The sequence below is a fragment of the Amaranthus tricolor genome, chromosome 12 (assembly GCF_026212465.1).
Source record: "Amaranthus tricolor cultivar Red isolate AtriRed21 chromosome 12, ASM2621246v1, whole genome shotgun sequence".
In the NCBI taxonomy this organism is placed as follows: domain Eukaryota; kingdom Viridiplantae; phylum Streptophyta; class Magnoliopsida; order Caryophyllales; family Amaranthaceae; genus Amaranthus; species Amaranthus tricolor.
The window spans coordinates 9,116,457-9,134,786 of NC_080058.1; the positions used below are offsets into that span (position 1 = coordinate 9,116,457).

Sequence of the window (18,330 nt, forward strand, 5' to 3'; positions counted from 1 at the left end):
AAATAGTCGAAATATCCAACTACTACTTATTTGGTCAGAGATTGGTGAAAAATTTGACTACACCGAATTAATCGAAAAATTAGTTGAAAAATTTTAACTGAAATAGGATAGGCGGAAGTTTTTAGTCGGTATAGCGTCTTTTTTTTTTGTAGTGGGTAGTCTTTTTTATTTTAAATATTTTTTAGATTATTTTTTTTTTAATTTTTTTTTATATAAATTAGAGGATTTGGTTTTACATTAGAAAATTTATATAAAATTTATATTTCCTTTCTAGTATAAATGTTTAATTTTTTTTTCTACTTTTAGATTTTACATTTTATAATTTGAACTTAAAAATTCTTTACTCACTCCAATCTTTAAATTTTTTGAGTTTTAATGGGTTTACAATTTTAGATTCAATAATTTTTTGCGAATTTTAGAAAATAAAGTATATGTTCTGTTATGTTTATTCACTCTGATTTTTTATGTTCTTCCAATATAAAATATGAAATAAATTAAAGAAGTAAAATTAGGGAGGATGATTTTCATTTTGTGTAACTAATGCTTGAAAAAGAATATGGAAATCATTTTGAGTAATTTGATCTATTTGATTTATTTTGTTATTAGATTATTTTCTTTGTTAAGTAAAATTTTAATAAATAAATCATAGTTTATTTGAAATACATTATTGTTGTAATATTAGATAGTTAAACAAATATAATTCTAAACAATGGACCACGTGCATATCATAATTTGACTCCCGATCTAAGAATGCGAGCGGGAGCAAATTTACAAAACATAAAGCCGAGTCAATTCAAAATCAAAGTTAAATATTTAGAGTAAATTTAATACGCTATTATCTCTATTCTCTGTCATGTCTATAACTAATCATAATTTTAAATTAGAAACAAGAGTAATGTTCCAACGCGGTGAATTCTAATCGTAATACGTATACTTGCACAGTTTTGAGCAAAAAACAAGTAGCCGATGCCTTGACCTTAAAGGTAAATAATTAGTACAAACAAACAAGGTCTTATTAGGTCCCTATCTATAATAAGTCCTAACTCTATAATACCGCTCACAAAACTTCTAAAATCTTATAGTAAACAACAAATTAACCTATTATATATTCTTCTTCATATCCATATTCCCTTAATTATGTTTGAATATTCCCCCAACTTTTGTCACATATTTTTCCCCAAATTGTACTTAATAAACTAACATATAAATCAATTATTTTCCATTATTTTCTCTTTTCTCTTCACTATTCTCACAAATTCACACTAAATTAAAATGGTTCTTCCTCTTTATCAATGGCGACAAAGACAAAGAGCCGCTTTATGCATGTTGGTATTAATTTTGGCTGGCATTTCATGTTTACATGATTCCCAAGTTTTGGGAGTTCGTCAACTTAGATATGATGATCATCAGCTTTTAGACAGATCGACAGAAGTAACTGATCGTAAAGCTAAAAATCAGAAACATGAACAACAGGATCAAGTGATGTACAATGATGAGATCAACGTTAGTAACTACAACAGTAGAAGTAGTAATTATACTTCTCATGAATTTGAAGGTTCTGTTGCAGATAGTGAGAGAGCAGTTCCAACTGGTCCAGATCCTTTGCATAACAGGTAAATCTTCTATTGTCATTTTATATTACATAACTATGATAGATTTGAGTTAGTTGTTTTTTGGTGATTGTTAGAATATATAACATACTTTGGGTTTCAACCATAAGTTTAAACTTTTGTTTGTCTTGAGATAGAGTTCGAATCTTATTCATCCCTCCATTTCAGTAGATTTATTAATGCAAGTATAACGAACATTAGTGAACCATGCATCTATATTTTTAGCCCAAAAGATTCTTATGTGAGGATTATGAGGACGTAATGGAGTATACTAGTATAAAAACTCGTGTAGTATTGCATGAATTTATGAGTATGAAATATATAAAAATTTAACTTTAAAGACTTATTATGCAAGTATATATGATTAAATTTATTGAATATAGCAAAAATTAAATACTATTTTTTTAAATATTATTTATCGAATGCATCACTTTTTCATTCAATTAAATATTTTCAATTCTAAGTTAGATATATAGAATTTCTATAAATTAAAATACCTTACCTTATTTAGCTCTAATTTTTAAAATAATCAAATTTTAAATTAGGTAAATCTTGTCATGTAATCAAGTATCAACCACTAAAATAATTCTATTTGTCAAGGCTTCCTAAAAATGACATTTGTCAATTTCCAACATTTTTATTAATATGTATGATGATATCATATATTAACCCTTAAGAGTCAAAATCGAGGAAACATAACATATAATATATATAACATATATTGGCAGCTCAGCCATTGGCTTTTAACTTTTGATGTTGTATATGGAATCTTCTAATATAGGCTTATTTCATTTTACATTGCTCAGGGGGAAGATGGGAGTGATCCATCAGAAAAATATATATTTGTAAAATGAAAAAAATAAAAAGGAAGGCACTTGAAAGTAAAATGATTGGGGGCAATTTATTTGAGTAATTAATAATAATAGTGATTGTTTGTTGTGATAGAAGGTATTGGTGTTTTAAAATGAATTTAAGTGCGTGGTCTAATCCATAAATAGTAGAAGTAAAGAGCCTTAACTATAGGCTTTAATTCTCCTCCACTACTTAGAACAACTTTTTTAGGGTAAGATTTCGTAGGGTTTGAAAATCAATTTTATTCGCAAATTAATTAGCTTTTTTTAAATTATATATATATACTAATAATTGTATTGACGACAATAGTATTTTATAGATACTACTACTTCGTCTTTGCTATATTTTTTTTTAATATAGGATTAGAGTTTATTTAGAGAATAATATGGCAAAATGTGTTAAAGTACAAAAGTTAATTTTTTTTGATTGGGGTAGGCTATGCAAATTCAAAATCCTTTCCTTATATGGTAAAATTGAACTGCTGACACAAGAATGAAAAAAAAGACCTTGAACACGCACTAGGCTAACCAAGATACACTAACATGTTGAAAATGATTGCTTGATGCTTGAGATTACCAATCTTGTGGAAGAGAACATGCCAATGAATAGTTCATAAATGTAACTTTTTTTAATATGACATTAACGATCTATTATTATAAGATGAGATATGATCTTTTCTTTTTTTTTTTTTTTTTTTTTTTACATAAGGTGAAAGGCCTAGCCACGAGGTAATTCGTACATGTTCGAATGTATACCAATTATAATAATTTATTATCTGAGTTTGAGGAGGGATATAAGTCGACAAATTATATCTTTTTTTATTAAAGACAAACTATAATACTGTTATCACATGTAATAACTAAGTTACGTTTATAGAGATCTCAACTCGAGAAAGACATGCAAATAACAACAAAAGACCCTAAACCTGTTACAAGCAAAGATAAAAGTTGAGCCAAGACATAAAAAGATAAGGCAAGTAAACAAACTAATAAGTAATAACAAACCACATATTTATAAAACAATCATATAGGCACCAATAATAAACATGACAAAGATAACTATCGATGGTCTAAGACTTCAATAGTGTGTCTCCAACTAGTTTTAGCTTTAGTCAAGTTCTAGAGAGTTGTAACTCACTCATGTCATGTCATTCCTACTTTTCTCTTTGACATCTTATTAGCCATAATACAACTTTTCTTTTCATCAATCGTGATGTTTTCCACCTTTCATATAGATGCTTTTGTGGACTTCCTTTGTACATGCTCAAATTATCTCAATTTGTTTGCACACATTGTATAAATGAGTCTAACACCTATAGCCTCTATCTCAAAATCTAATTTATAATCTTATCTTGACAAGTATGCCCACACATTCATTTCATTCACATGTTTGTTACTTTAATCTTATGAGTGTATATTTTCTTAATTAGCCAACATTCGAACCCATATAATAAAACAGGTCAAACTGCAACTCGTTGATATTTAACTTTTAATTTATTTGAAAATCTCCTATCAGGATTCCTAAATCATAAACCATGATCTAAAATCCTCAAATGAACTAGTCAATATGGTTGGCCTTATGCAAAGGAAAACGGAAGCATTATAGGCACAAAATTCGAGTAAAGTGGGAAACAGTATTAAGCTTGCTAATTAAGAAATCAATGTGGTTAAAGTTAAACTAAGCAAATACCCTATTTTATGGCTTATTTTTCGGCACCATATACACTTAATTTACACTCAAATTTAAAAAACCATCCAATTTACTAACCTCTTACTTTGACTTATATATGTATGGATGGGTCGAATCGGGTCAGTTTTGAGTTGATTGAGTTTTATCCAACAGATCATAAATATACTTAATATTTTATTGTTAGCTCTATATGTATAATTCAAAAATATCCATATACAACTTAAAATTTACCGAATGTTAGAAAGAAAAGGGTTGAGTCGATCAAATTTCGATGGATCAAGTTGAATTGATTTCTATCATCAGATCAAAATTTGATGTCTTCTCAATTGTCTATCATCATCATCATCATGATTACCACTTTATCATACTCAGTGTATTTTGTTCATTGAAAATTATAATCAGGATCTGAGGAGAAAAAAAGACAATAACTAATATTCATAAAGAAATATGCGATCAAACAGTCCATTACTTTTATCACTCGTAAATATCCACTTAAAATCATTTTTTGATTAATATTTGTTTAGTGTTCGTTAGGATGTGATCCCCACACTCCTTCGCTCATTGCTCATTTCATTGCGTAGTGCTCCCTTATTTGACTTCTATTGTCTTTCATCTTCCCATTTTTGACTTTTTTCATCATTCTTCTCTTGTTAAACGTGAGTTTTACATATGCTTTTGGACCAGGTCAAACCTATAAAAGTAAGTTCAAAATGATGAAGACTTTAATCAATATAATTTTTTTTTATTTATCAAGTTATCAATTATGAAGTTAATTTCCACTACTCTTATTTATAGTATAGTATACACTTCACTTTCACAGCTATAATTTTTAGTAAAATATTTAGAAATAGGATTATAAGTTTTGTTGATTAAAAAGGTTTGCCTTAAGCCTTTCTAGTTAATAAAATTAGATTAAAAATAATCACACATATCAACTCAAAATATTTGATACATTGAAATACCTTTACATAATAATTTAAAGTTCAATCCATCTTTTCAAAATAGTACTAAGTTTTAATAAAAAAATTATAAATAATACCAAGTTTTAATTAAAAAAATCATTGTTTTAATAAATATGAGAATGTTACTCCATTAATATAAATTATTATGATTTAACAGATACTAGAGATTATTTTGAGTGAATAAATAATATTTGTTATTATTTTAACATATTTTCCTCTAATTAATTTTAATTTTGCTTATCTATACTCATTTATATTAAATTAAACTTATCATAATCAAAATAAACTTATTCTTAATTATAGGAATGAAATTATTTTTGTTTAATTGTGATTGTTTATTGGACTATATTATTTTTATTAAAATCCTATTAGTTTTCATCTTAGCATAAGTTAGACTTGTTAAAGAAAGTTTGGGAAATTTCACGTGGTGATCCTGACCTTTTGACTTTTCCACAAATGTTTTTTTAAATCCGCGTAGAGACCTTAAGCTTCCAACTTTTCTATGTGATAGTCAAAATGTTAAGTTTTGGTTGAATTAAGTATTTATTTCGACTGAATTTCAAAATATGCGGACAATTGGGGTGGTTACGAAAAACATCCTTTTGTCTATCACGTGGAAAAATTAAAAGATCAAGGTCACAACGTTAGTTTAAAAAAAAAGGTTTATCTATCAAATGAAAAAGTCAAAAATTCATTAAAATTCAGGATTACCCTATTAAATTTTTCAAAAAATTTCTTTATTTGAGATCTCAGTATGAAAAATTCTTTTTGATATTTACTAACCATTACTCTCAATAATTTGAAAAAGAAAAAAAAAAGATTTGAAATTTAATTTTGTAGTCCGAAAACATGGAGCATTGTTGGTGAGAACGAAGTGCATGAACAATGACTATAATTCTTCAGGTTCTTGACTCATTTCATATGTACGTTTAATTATCATCATGATGACATCATGTTATGTTTATCATCTTCGACCAAAGAGTGTAATTGTTTTTTTGGAACAATTGTTTTGAATTTGAGTACTTAAAAGGGTGTCTTTAGTAAATAGGATAGTCATTTTCTCGTTGGTTGACTTTAAAGTTTTTGTTTTTCACTTTTTAATTAGTTAAACAAATAAAAAATTACTTATTCGGTAAATAAATTTAGTATGTAAAAAAAATTACCAACCAAAACAAAAAGTTAGGAGTAATTTTTCTTTGTCATTTTGGCTTTTTGGTTGATCAAACAACAAAAATTATTGGAAAATTACTTTAAGCTAACTAAAAAACTCTTAGGAGTAGTACTATTTTTAATGAGTTTTAGACTTTTTAGCTTTTTATCTACTATTTTCTAGTAAACAGCTAACATACAATAATAGATTTTATCAAACATATTAATAACAATATGTTTATCAGCCAAATCTTTCAAATAGTCAAACTAGTGAGTAAACTTAACAAATGGTTATTTAGCAAACATGCCCAAAGCCAAGTTGTGTAAACTTCTGACAAAGATGTTAACAAGGATTAAGCTGGAATACACGGACACGCCACTGAACCTACGTGTCGCGTGTCGGACACGGATATGCGACGGACACGCGAAAATTCGTGTCCGACACGCCAAATGTAGTGTCTAATATTTTATTATTTTTCCGGACACGCGGACACGGCAAGAACACGGGAGGGACACGGCAAAGAGTCAAGGACACGTTTTTTTAAAAAAAAAATAAAAAAATAAAAAAATTGAAAACTCTCAAACAGAAGCAGAACTGAAGCCAAAGAGTCATTTCCCTCTCTTGCTCTCACTCCTCTCAACTCTCTTTCACTCTAACCTTAAAAACTCTCCACAACTCTTCCTCCTCCTCCACTGTCGCTGCCGCACTCTCGCACCACGTCACCGCCGACTGCTCCTCCATCACAGACGAACACTGCTGCTGCCCTGTGGGTTGTTTGAAACTTCGAATCGAACATTGCTGCTGCTACTCCTAAAAATTGAAATTTTTGATTTTGTTTAAGGTATTTTCACTCATTATCCTAAATCCTAATATTAATCTTGTTCTAATCTTTAATCTTAGTGTTAATCTTAAATTCTTAATCTTGAAAAGTTTGTAATTTGAATTTTGAAAAGTTGAAATGTTGTTCTTGATTTTTTTGTACATCCTCTTTGAATATTTGTTAATGGTTATTTGTTAATGTTAAATTGTTAATGTGTTATTTTTTAATCTTAAATTCTTAATCTTAGTGTTTGTAATTTGAATTTTGAAAAGTTGAAATGTTGTTCTTGATTTTTTTGTATATCCTCTTTGAACATTTATTAATTCTTAAATTGTTATTTGTTTATGTGAGTTTTATGTTTTTAAAGTGTTTATTTACATATATCAAATGAAAGATTGTAAAATTATCATTAATTTAATATATTTATTATATTATCATTTTCGTGTCCCCGTGTCCGCCATTTTTAAGTTGGCGTTTTCCCGTACCTGTGTCCGTGTCCATGCCCGTGTCCGTTTTAGTGCAACCTAGGGATTAAGGACAATGATTACAATTTCTCTATATGCAATTATTAGCCATAAAGCTAAATTTAGCTAAGTTAATGGTGGACTATCTCTCGCTAATATGTTTTTTTGAAGTGTTCTCTTGACTAAATATTAGCCAAGCTTCTCTATCTCATCTCATAACATATAAAATCTTACAAAATTATATGAAAAATGGAATTCAAAAGTAATCATCTTTGAAAATAGGAGCCAATTCACTCCCATGTGACAAAAGTTATATGGTGGATTATCACTTTATGTTACTTATTATCGACATTGAACTTGTTTTTCTTATTTTTTGACTTACTTTTAATTCAATTTGGTTTAATTTTATCAATCACTATTATTTTCATCCTTTTATAACTGTTTGGTTTCAAATTAGTTCAAATATTTTTTATCATATGAAATTAAGAGCTCCACCAAGAAAAAGAGAGAATCTAGGCCTTGGCCCTGATTATTCAACATAAAACTCCTATTAATATTGAAATATGTAATATGTAAAAAAAATATTCAAATTGGTTTATAACACACAGAGGTGAATATGTTCATTTCACCTTATTAGGGCCGTCTTCGAACTTTTAAGAGTACTAAGCAAAAGTCAAATACTACTATAAGCTTTTTGATAGGAATGATAAAACTACTTTCTCACCCAAATTGAATAATTAATAGTGAAATAAATAAATCGAACAATACTTTCTAGCCAGAACCCAAAATCAATAATTATCAAACATGTAATCGCTATTCAACTAATGATCGTCCTTAATTATGAAAATGAATGCACACAAATTATAAGAAGATTTACATGTGTTTCAAAAAATATTATATTTTAGATATTTAATTTTAAATTTAATATATAATTTTCTTGAGTCTTTAAAATAATGGGGTTCCTAAGCTGTCGCTGATGCCGCTCATGCGGTAGAGCCGACTCTGCACCCTATACTACTATTTTGTATCGGCCATTGTTTAGAAACAAAGGATTGTATAGTAAGCAAGCATTGATGAATTGGTGTTCATGTATTTTGGGTAAGCAGAGAAGAAAAGACGTAGAAGATCAAGTGCATACATGCTATAGGAAATAGCAGAATCAGAGAAATGATCGAGAAGCTGGAATTAACAGCCCACAGGGCATTGACATTGTTGATCCTCTTCAGTTTTGAGTCTTGATTGATTGATGAATGATTAATGTACGTGGTGTGCTCTCACTCCCTACTGTTTTCAAAACTTGGTGGGGCTTCAAAAGACGAGTAGTTAGATTAAATTTGAATGCTGATACAATATGTCTGCTGTCTGTCTATTTAATGTAGTACAACCACCAGTTAATCTGCTACTGTTTGTTTGCATTTAACAACAATTGTTTTTTTATATAATATAATATAATATACTCTTCTGTTCCTCTCACATTACTAGTGATAGTAACATGTTCTTTCATTATGTCACTATCGATAGAACATAGTGTTCCTAGAGCTGTTCAAAAGTGATCTGATCTAAAAATTCGATTCGAAATTGAAAGTAAACCGACCGAAAATGTGTTCCTTTTTTAGGTTTATCAAACCGATATTACCCGACCTGAAGCTATACCCGAACCGGTTGACAACCGAAAATGAGAAAACTGAACCCGAGCTGTAACCGATTTTTCTAACCGACACTTAACTATTAACCGAGATTACCCGAACTTAATAGTGACCGACCCGAGTCATATTCGACCCGAATCATGCTCAAGACCAAACTCGATCCGGCTAAAACTGACTTAACCCGAACGAAGTTTAGATCAAACTGCTGTAAACCCGAACCAATTTTTTACATAGAAGTATGATTGACTCATATTCAATCATCTTATTAGTTATTCTAATAAAGTCATAAATATTTTAATAAAATAAATTTTATAAATACATGGTTTCATATATTTAGAGTTAATAATCAATGGTCAATGTTTATTTAACTACTTTTAATCGAATTATATGAAAATTGATAGAACTTTATAATTTTAATTTCCGGTCAAACAAGTAAAAGTAATAATGTAATAATGATCACTAATTGATTTGCATTTTCACTATTTTGCTTTAAGTAAAGAAACCTTATTATCAATTAAAAAAGACTAACAACTTAATCTGATACTGACTCGATCAATAGTAATTAGTAATTTGCAATTCGTAGCCGAATTTTACTTGAAAAATATCCAAATCCGATCTGCATCCAGTAAAACTGAACCAATTATTAACCGATAACAACCCGAGACCGATTGAAACTCAACACGAACTTCAACCGACACCGAACTGATGCTAACTTGATAGCTCGAATAACCAATCTTCAACTGAACCGTGACTAACCGACCTGACCCGAGTATGACCCGTCGCAACACGCATCCGAATCGAATAACACCCATCCGAAACCGACCCGATTACCTGAATGAACACCTCTAAGTGTGCCTGAAGGGTTCTACCTAGAGTTGTTCAAAACATATCCGATAATACGCTTTTTATCCGATTGACCTGACTTCAAAATGAATTTAAAATTATGTAAAAGTCAATATGGACACAAGACTTGATTTTGAACCAACTCGAAACACATGACCCGAATAAACACCTCAATCGAGATAATCATTTGTGACTTAAAGGCGTTCAATGCGGCAGGAGCTATTAAAACTTTGTGACCCAACCTGTTTATAACGGAATTCACCCTTTATTTTTCAAGATTGGCCAGGTTCTTACAGGTTCGGTCTATTAGAAAATAATAAGAAATCAAGCGTGCTTTTAAAGGAAGGGTCAATAAAATTTTATGATTCTATGTTGTTGGCATCTATATAACATAGTGCCCGCGGGGCTGTACCCGAGCTTATAAAGATCATCGAGTTATTCATTTGTGACCAATAATTGTTTAAATAGCCGACCTCAATCTTTGGGATTAAAACTCTAATATCGTGATTGTTGTAAAGGTTTCCACGGCAGCAATATGACAACTATTTTTTGAATATAACAAAATGTAATCATCCCCAAGTTGATAAGTCAGCTCTTAAAATAAGTTGAAAAGTCGGATGCACATATAGTACCTTTGTAATAACAAAGACGTTATTTCAAATTAACCTTCACAATAAATACCTTTGTGACAAGAATTTGATTTCCATCACTTACGGCAAGAATTTCCCCTTCCCCCTAACCTTGCTCACCGTCGTAGAGAATTCTCAAGACTTACTCTCGATCCAAAAGAAAGAAAAGAGAAATAAAGTTCATCTGATTCGTTATTTGACCAAGACGCGGACAGGTGACAGCAGTCTTGTTATGTTGCATAAAAATGCAAATTGTTTGATATGGCTCACCGGAAAAAGAATCAAAATTTATTAACTTATTACAAGTGAACATCTTTATAATTTAAATTGATACTCTCACAGGGAACATTGCTTGTCAATGTGTCCTATCCTAGCACATTTCTATAATTCTATACCACAGGCACTATTTTACAATTTCTATAAAAGAATGATATATCAAATGCAAACAGATTACAGGAAAATAATGAGAATACAGATGAATACCTATATCCAAGATCTGTCGAGTTGTCGACTCACATACCTTGAACACTTGAGATGTGTGAGACGAACTCCAACAACCCCATCTCGGAAAACCCAAAACTTCAAGCAGCATCTCAATGAGAAAATCTTGAGGAGTTCAAAACTCATGTTACTCAACTAACTTGCAATAGCGGTAATTGAGGTGGATCACAACTGATAAGATTAGCCCACAAATTAGCCAAGTTTACAAAGCATGTCTTCTCACCCCACATCACTGTCTTCAAGTCTGGTCAGGAAAGGAAAATAAAACAACGCTTAATACGAGATCGGTGGAGGAAGATAGTAAGGGCGGGAGGGGACATCCGTCACATCACCCTTCAAAATTTCTCCAAATATAATATATATATTAAGACAACAAGTCTTGTATGAGATCGTCTCACCGTGAGACGGGCCAATACAAGCAACCGATAGTAAAAAAAACATACACAAAAAACAATAAAATCTAAATTCCTTGTATAGGAATCAGTTTTTCTTAAATAGTTTGGGCTGACCCAATTGAAGTCGTCACACGGTGAGACGGTCTCAATAAAAAATTAGTAAAATTGATATAGCTAAGAGGTCACGAGCTCAAAACTTAGCCCCATTATTATTAAACCCAAGTTTTGAGTTTAAAGTATTGCCCCCCTAAATTAATCATTCAAGTTTCGCCACTGTTAATGAGATAGCAGCCTGGAAGAAGCAAGGATGAATCTTGAAAATAAATTCTCTTCCATAAGAAACAATGAAGTTAAAAAGGCTTTGTCCAGTTTCCAACACATATATAAAGATCTCTTTCTTCTCCAAAGTTTAGAATAAGACAAGTGGTTGTTTTTATTTGTTTGTTAATAGAAAAAAAAAAACGTGTTTAGAGAAAATAATTTACCTTCCAGCATATCTTCAGGCAGCATTGACATCCGACAAATAGACTTACGTTGTATGAAAATGCAATCATACATAGTAATGATATCAATATCACGGATATTCTTGATAGAAGACAAAAGTGCCTTTGCAGTTTCGGTACATCCAAAATCAACATGATCTGATAAATTTTGGACCGCTTCTTCCAGACCTGAATTTGACCATAGAGAATTACACTCATCCAAAATGCCAAAAAACTGTGCAGAATTTGAGTAAGTTAGAAGTATCCATGGCTTGAAAACTTCGGCCGATAACCCAAGAAGCTCCACAACCTTGTAAACTTCTCCAAGGGCTTGAAAATACCGCTGACCTATACAGTAAGGAGGTTTCAATAAGCTCCACCAATACTGTTCACAAGGCTAGAGGCTAATATCGTTTTGCGCTATTAAAGTTTATATTATCGGGTATAAACATCCAAAAAAATAAGCAGTTGAGGGTACTAGCAAGATATCACATCACATATAAACATGCAGGATCCGTACCTTGAGAGTCTGACAAGATCTGATGTTTTATTTTTTCCTCTGATGCCCGTTTCCATATCAATGCACCATAACTCAACTCTTGAAGACAAACATTGATAATCTTAGACCAAGTGGAAACATAAATAGATTGCTCGTAAGCTGATCCCAGATATAGAATTTTCAGCATTGATAGGGCATGCCTCAACAGTTCAGCTGCCACCCTCAGCTCATTTGTTGCCTAAGTACATTCATAGAAGATTATCAAGCCACAAGGCAAAGCAGAGTCAAAAGCACCAACATTATGGATCGAGAAAGGAAAAAAATACAATAATGCCAAAGCTTAAGCCCAACACATGGGGAGTGAATACTGACAATTACATCAAATTAGCATCACCATACTATATTTTCCAAGTGACAGAAGGCCACAAGTAAAAAAAAAAGGATTATTTGCATAAGGGCATACCAACTGCAGTTTTTTTGACAGTGAAAAATTTGCTTCAATCACATTAAACTTTGGTTCTCGAAGAACATCAAGGTAATTGCTAAGACAGTTCTTTCTCTCAAGGTCATTCTTTGAAAGTACTTCCTCTGGTATTCCACTGCTTTCCAATAGTTTAACAGCTTCCTATGAAAAAAGAAGAGGAGCAAATTCAGACAAATCAAGTACTCATAATCCAATAATGATTAACAAGTCAACTTCCAAAATAACTGTGGAAAAACTTAAAAAAAATACAAACTTGGATTTCAGCGTCATGAGGGTTTTCCGTCCCTCCATAGTCAGACACAGCATCTGAGCTTTGAGCTTTCTAGCAGTAAGCAGATTTAATGTCAGTGTTAAATTACAGGCCACTATAGCATATAAAAATCTTTAGAAGTACACAAACCTTCAGCTCGTCAAGTTGCCAAGAAAGAAGAAAGCACAATGAATCCCTCAACTGCTCATAAAAATCAATGTAAGTTTGCAATTCTGGTAAGATCTCAGTCTGTTTCTGAAACATATTTCCAGGAATAGCAGTGGGCAACCGTTCTTTAACTTCATTTTCGGACGATGCATCTATATATTCCCAGGATCCATCATCCCCGATATCACCCCCGTCCAATGGAGTTGTTACTGCTACTGTTGATGGGAAATGGACTCCATTCTCAGCAACTTTTCTTGTGGAATCAACTGTATTAAGCTGTGCTTGACTGTACAAATTTGATATGAGATCATGGATAGGTATCCCAGAACCTTGGGTGTTGAAACTATAACCAGTACTAAGGGTGGGCTTATGAATCACTTCGTTCTGAAGAACCAAGCAATCGTTAGATTCTTCTGCAACATCACTGAAAAGGGAAAGCGGCAAAGCTCCTCTAGAGTGTGCTGTTTGTTTCTCCTGTAAAATGCCAAAAATGGTGGAGAAAAAACACTTCAACTGAACAACAATTCTATAGGTGACAACTAGTTACTTGATACATACAATTTACTCTAACTGGACATTATGAGCACAGAAAATACAGACCTGGACTTCTTCATGTGGTAACTGAGCTTTTGTGGGAGTCAGTTGAGCAACCACAGGGTCCTATCACAACCACAGGGATTAGTCATCAAATACTATGGACAATGATGGACGAAATTTCAATTGAAGATAAACCTCAAATCACCTGTTTCTTTGACACTGTTTCATGAGATGCATCTACAAAATCCCCAAAATCATCAAAATCATCATCATTTATTGATCTTGCGTTTGCTTCACCTGCTTGGCCAATGTCTTCAACTTTAGGAAACGGGTCCCACATGAAACCATTAGACATGCTCGTGGTTGCCTTTAAACCAGCATCCACTTCACTGAATTGTTGACTAGTCCCATTTTCATATGATGCAGCGAAAAAATCAGTAGATTGAAGAAAGAAGTTGAGGGAACTAGGCTTGTTTTCAACAGAGTTGGAAGCATTCTGACCTATCAATTGACATGATAGTTCAATGCATCAAGATTATGTACCATTTCCAATAATAATTTTCATAAAATTGACGCTCTAGTACAAGCATACAAATCACCATATCCTAATCCATTTGATGATTATATCAGCAGGACCTCGCATAAAACTGAAATCATAAACTTACTCGAGCATAAATCATTGCATAGTTATTTTGTCTGAAAAGTCAAATATCCCCATATTCCCAGCAATTGAAAGCATCTACTATAACATATTCACACAGCACATCAAAAAGGAGATGAATCACTCTCCATCTTGAATACTGGGACAATACTCTGATATTTAAGAACATATAATTTATTTATTTCCCTTTTTGGAAAATTTCCTAACAGGATCAGTGGTAGTTTTCAAATAAAAACACATAGGATCAGACTTGTTATTTGAATCCAAAGGAATAGCTAGGAGTTCTTCCAAAACAAGGGTGTGTATTCTTCATTGAAATTTGACCTTTATGAACATATTGGCCCTTATCAACTCTTAGTTGATCTTATTCACTCTTATCAACCATCAACTGAACTTATTGACCCTTGTGGAAGACCTTCAATTGAACTTACTACACTTTATTAGCCTTTTCATAAACTTATTGTACCTTATCAACCCTCATTATTTGCCTTTGAAACATCTTATTTGAACTTATCAGCCTTATCAAAAATAATTTTCCAACAAGCAGGCTTAAATAAGGTATGGAAAATACATCCTAAAAAGGACTATTTGCATGAGACTTTGTAATGGAATGGATTTGAGGCCGTTATAAGTTTATGGGTTTTTGTTCCACATCGATTGTATCGGCAACTAATGTGGGATTTATAGAGTAAATGGACTCTCTCACCTATTAGACTAGTCTTTTGGGTGAGTTCTCTTGTTTATCTATTACATACTCCAAGTTGATTCCTAAGAACCATGGTGTAAAAACAAGGCAAAATCATATAGCGTAGGCCGTGTTGTAACGTTTTTTAAAAAAACCTAACTAATATTTCCTGCGGTGTAAAGTTGTAAAAAACCGCATTTTGGACGTATCAAGGGATATCTTATGCTTTCGATCGATATTTAGGCAATACTGTTTCGTTATCACGATCGCGACCATTATCACAATTTCACATTAAGCTAAGATCTCAGTAGAATGTCGAGTACCATTATGTTTTCTTCCAACTACCCTCTTATATAGAACCAAGAAACACATTATACTCCATAAAAATCTAAAATATCTATAGTGCCTCGAGATTAGGCCAAAAGGTTCAATACCTAGGAGTGTTCTATCAATGCTTGACATACCCACTGAATTCACTCCCCCTCACATTGATCCAAAAGAAAGGAAATGTATTCCTCCTACTATCAACTTTGAAAGCTACTGTCATTTGCACTCCTAAGTATCAGCATAAAAAGAACCATTACTGATTCGTATACAAATTCTAATCTTCTTTAACTCTATAAATAACTTAAATACTCAAAAAAAAAAAAACTATTTAACAGCCAAGATTCAACTAATAAGATCATAATCTCCAATAAAACACCTTGAAATCATCTAGTTAAACAACAATATTGAAAGAAAGGCAGCATTTTATTTATTTTATTGAAGGGGAGGGATGAGGGTGTATAACAATACCGGCCGGCTTTTCTTGGTCCATCGCCGCCATAGACTCCAATTTAGATCCGCTTTCGACAGAATTGCCCTGTTCATAACAATAATTGATTAATCAGTAAACATAATACTAATCTCAAATTCCACTCTAAGCCATTAACAAAGGAAATCAATTACTATGAGCTAATTGTGAACAGTTTAGACTCAATATAAAGCATACAGAAACAAGAGGGGTAAAGATTAATTATATACCTTCAAATTCCCATCTGCAACAACACCATTACCAGAAAACGCAGCAGTAAATTCCCATTCATCATCATCATCATCATAATCATCTGCGTCTTCATTTTTTTCTACAGAATTATTTCCATTATTAACAATCAAATCTGGATTCTGCCCATTGAAATTAAAACTAAACCCAATTTCAGATTTGATCAAATCAACATTTTCATGAGCTTCACAGTTTCCGTTTTGATCCCTCAGCTTCGAATTAAAAAACCCATAGGAAACATTTTTTGTATTACTTTCATCATTATTTTCTTCAAGTTCGCCAAATAAGAATAAGGGTAAAGCTCCGTTATGTTTTGGGAACTTATTCGGGTTCGGATCGGTGAGAAATGGGGATGGGCCGAATCCGTTGTTGAATTTAGATTGAGAAGGGGAAGGAGAAGGAGAGGAGAAGAAATCAGCCCATACGTCGTCGTTTTTGGATTTAAAAGTGACGCCATTGATGTGAGGTTGAGAAGGAAGAGGAAGTGCAGACTTAAAATCACCAAAATAAAAGGAATCGTCATCGTCTTCCGCCATTGAAGGGAATTCGAGATTCCCAGCAACAGAAGAAGATGATCGTTGTTCTGAATCTGCAGTATTTTTCTGGATTCCTGTTTTCTCTCCGGCCGTCCGATTTCTATGTGAGATAGATCAATCAAGTGTCGACGGTCAATGTAAACGAATTCTTAATTGTTCACTTTATTATACGGAATAGTTTTATACAGTTATACTCATCCGTTACTCTGTAGCATTAAAAAGCAATAATTTATAGCTTAAACTTAATTTTTACAAATTACAGCCATCAAAATATTAAAGTTTATTACGTTTAGGCCAATTCATATAATTCTGACCATTTAAGTGATCGTAGTTTTAAGTTAAGTGGTCGAAATTTTTTAATTTTGGCCTGAACGCCGTAAATTTTAATACTTTGGTTGTTGTAATTTTTCAAAAAAATAAACATTGTAGTTATAATTTCTCAAAAGTCTTAAACCTTAATTAGTAATTCGCAAATTATTCTTTTTTAAAAAGAGTATTTTGGTGATGGATGAGGAGATAGATCGAGTTGTGTGGATTAAAATAAAAAATAATTAGAATATATGAATGACATTTATAAAAAGTTGTGGATCCATTTTCAAAAATAAAAATAATAAATATTATAAGGACAATTAAAATGAAAAACTATCCTAAATGAGGTTGAGGGACAAAGAAAGTAGAGTCATAATAACAATATAAAAATTATATGCAAGTTCATATTAGACTTTTACTTACGTAATATGCACATAATATTTTAATTTTTAATTTATTTTTAGTATTTTATCAATAAAAAATTAATATTATATGTTGAATATTTACCACCAGAAATAAAAATATCTAAAAAGAGAGGAAGAACCTAAAATGAAAAATAATGCTAAATGAGATAAGGGTTTAAAGTCATAAACTCATAATATCAAAATTTAAAAGCAAAAATTATCCTTAATAATTTAAACCATTGTTCGTTTGCTGTGAATAATCCATATTATTGATTAATTCTAAATAATCTAACCTTTGTATATTTTTTTTGCTGACACACCATTTGCCACATTTTAACCGACTATTATAGATACCTATTCGCCATTACGCTCACTTCTTCTTTCTCTTTATACTTATTATTCATTGGTTTACCCCTACTCCTCTTGGTGGTAGGTACATATAGTAGTCGGTAAAAATGTGAAAATGGGTGCTATCAGCAATATACAAAGGTTGCATTATTTAAAAATAATCAATAGTAGAAGCTATTTACAACTGATGGACAATAGATCGGATTATTCCGAATAATTTTTTCAATTTAAAAGTAGTATGAACCAAGTTCATATTACACTTAGACTTTTGTATACTCTTAATTTTTAATTATTATTATTTTTTATTTTTTTAATTATTATTATTTTTTATAAATAAAAAATTAATATTATATAAAATATTCTA

At 31.4% G+C, this 18,330-nt stretch overlaps 2 protein-coding genes across 2 annotated transcripts; one reads left to right on the top strand and one right to left on the bottom strand.

The window, feature by feature from the left end:
- The first annotated feature begins 1,077 nt into the window (after window positions 1–1,077).
- Window positions 1,078–9,193, top strand: LOC130828082 (uncharacterized). Its single transcript, XM_057693875.1, has 2 exons — window positions 1,078–1,613; window positions 8,654–9,193. Exons 1-2 carry the CDS (start codon window positions 1,273–1,275, stop codon window positions 8,667–8,669), a joined length of 357 nt encoding a protein of 118 aa, XP_057549858.1. The 5' UTR covers window positions 1,078–1,272; the 3' UTR covers window positions 8,670–9,193.
- A 578-nt stretch (window positions 9,194–9,771) lies between these two features.
- LOC130828081 (uncharacterized) lies at window positions 9,772–17,068 on the bottom strand. Its single transcript, XM_057693874.1, has 10 exons — window positions 16,351–17,068; window positions 16,123–16,189; window positions 14,187–14,482; window positions 14,045–14,104; window positions 13,427–13,918; window positions 13,280–13,348; window positions 13,006–13,167; window positions 12,564–12,780; window positions 12,047–12,391; window positions 9,772–11,410 (listed from the first exon to the last, which is right to left on the bottom strand). The coding sequence occupies exons 1-10, from the start codon at window positions 16,903–16,905 to the stop codon at window positions 11,298–11,300; spliced, it is 2,376 nt and encodes a 791-aa protein (XP_057549857.1). The 5' UTR covers window positions 16,906–17,068; the 3' UTR covers window positions 9,772–11,297.
- Between the last annotated feature and the right edge of the window lie 1,262 nt (window positions 17,069–18,330).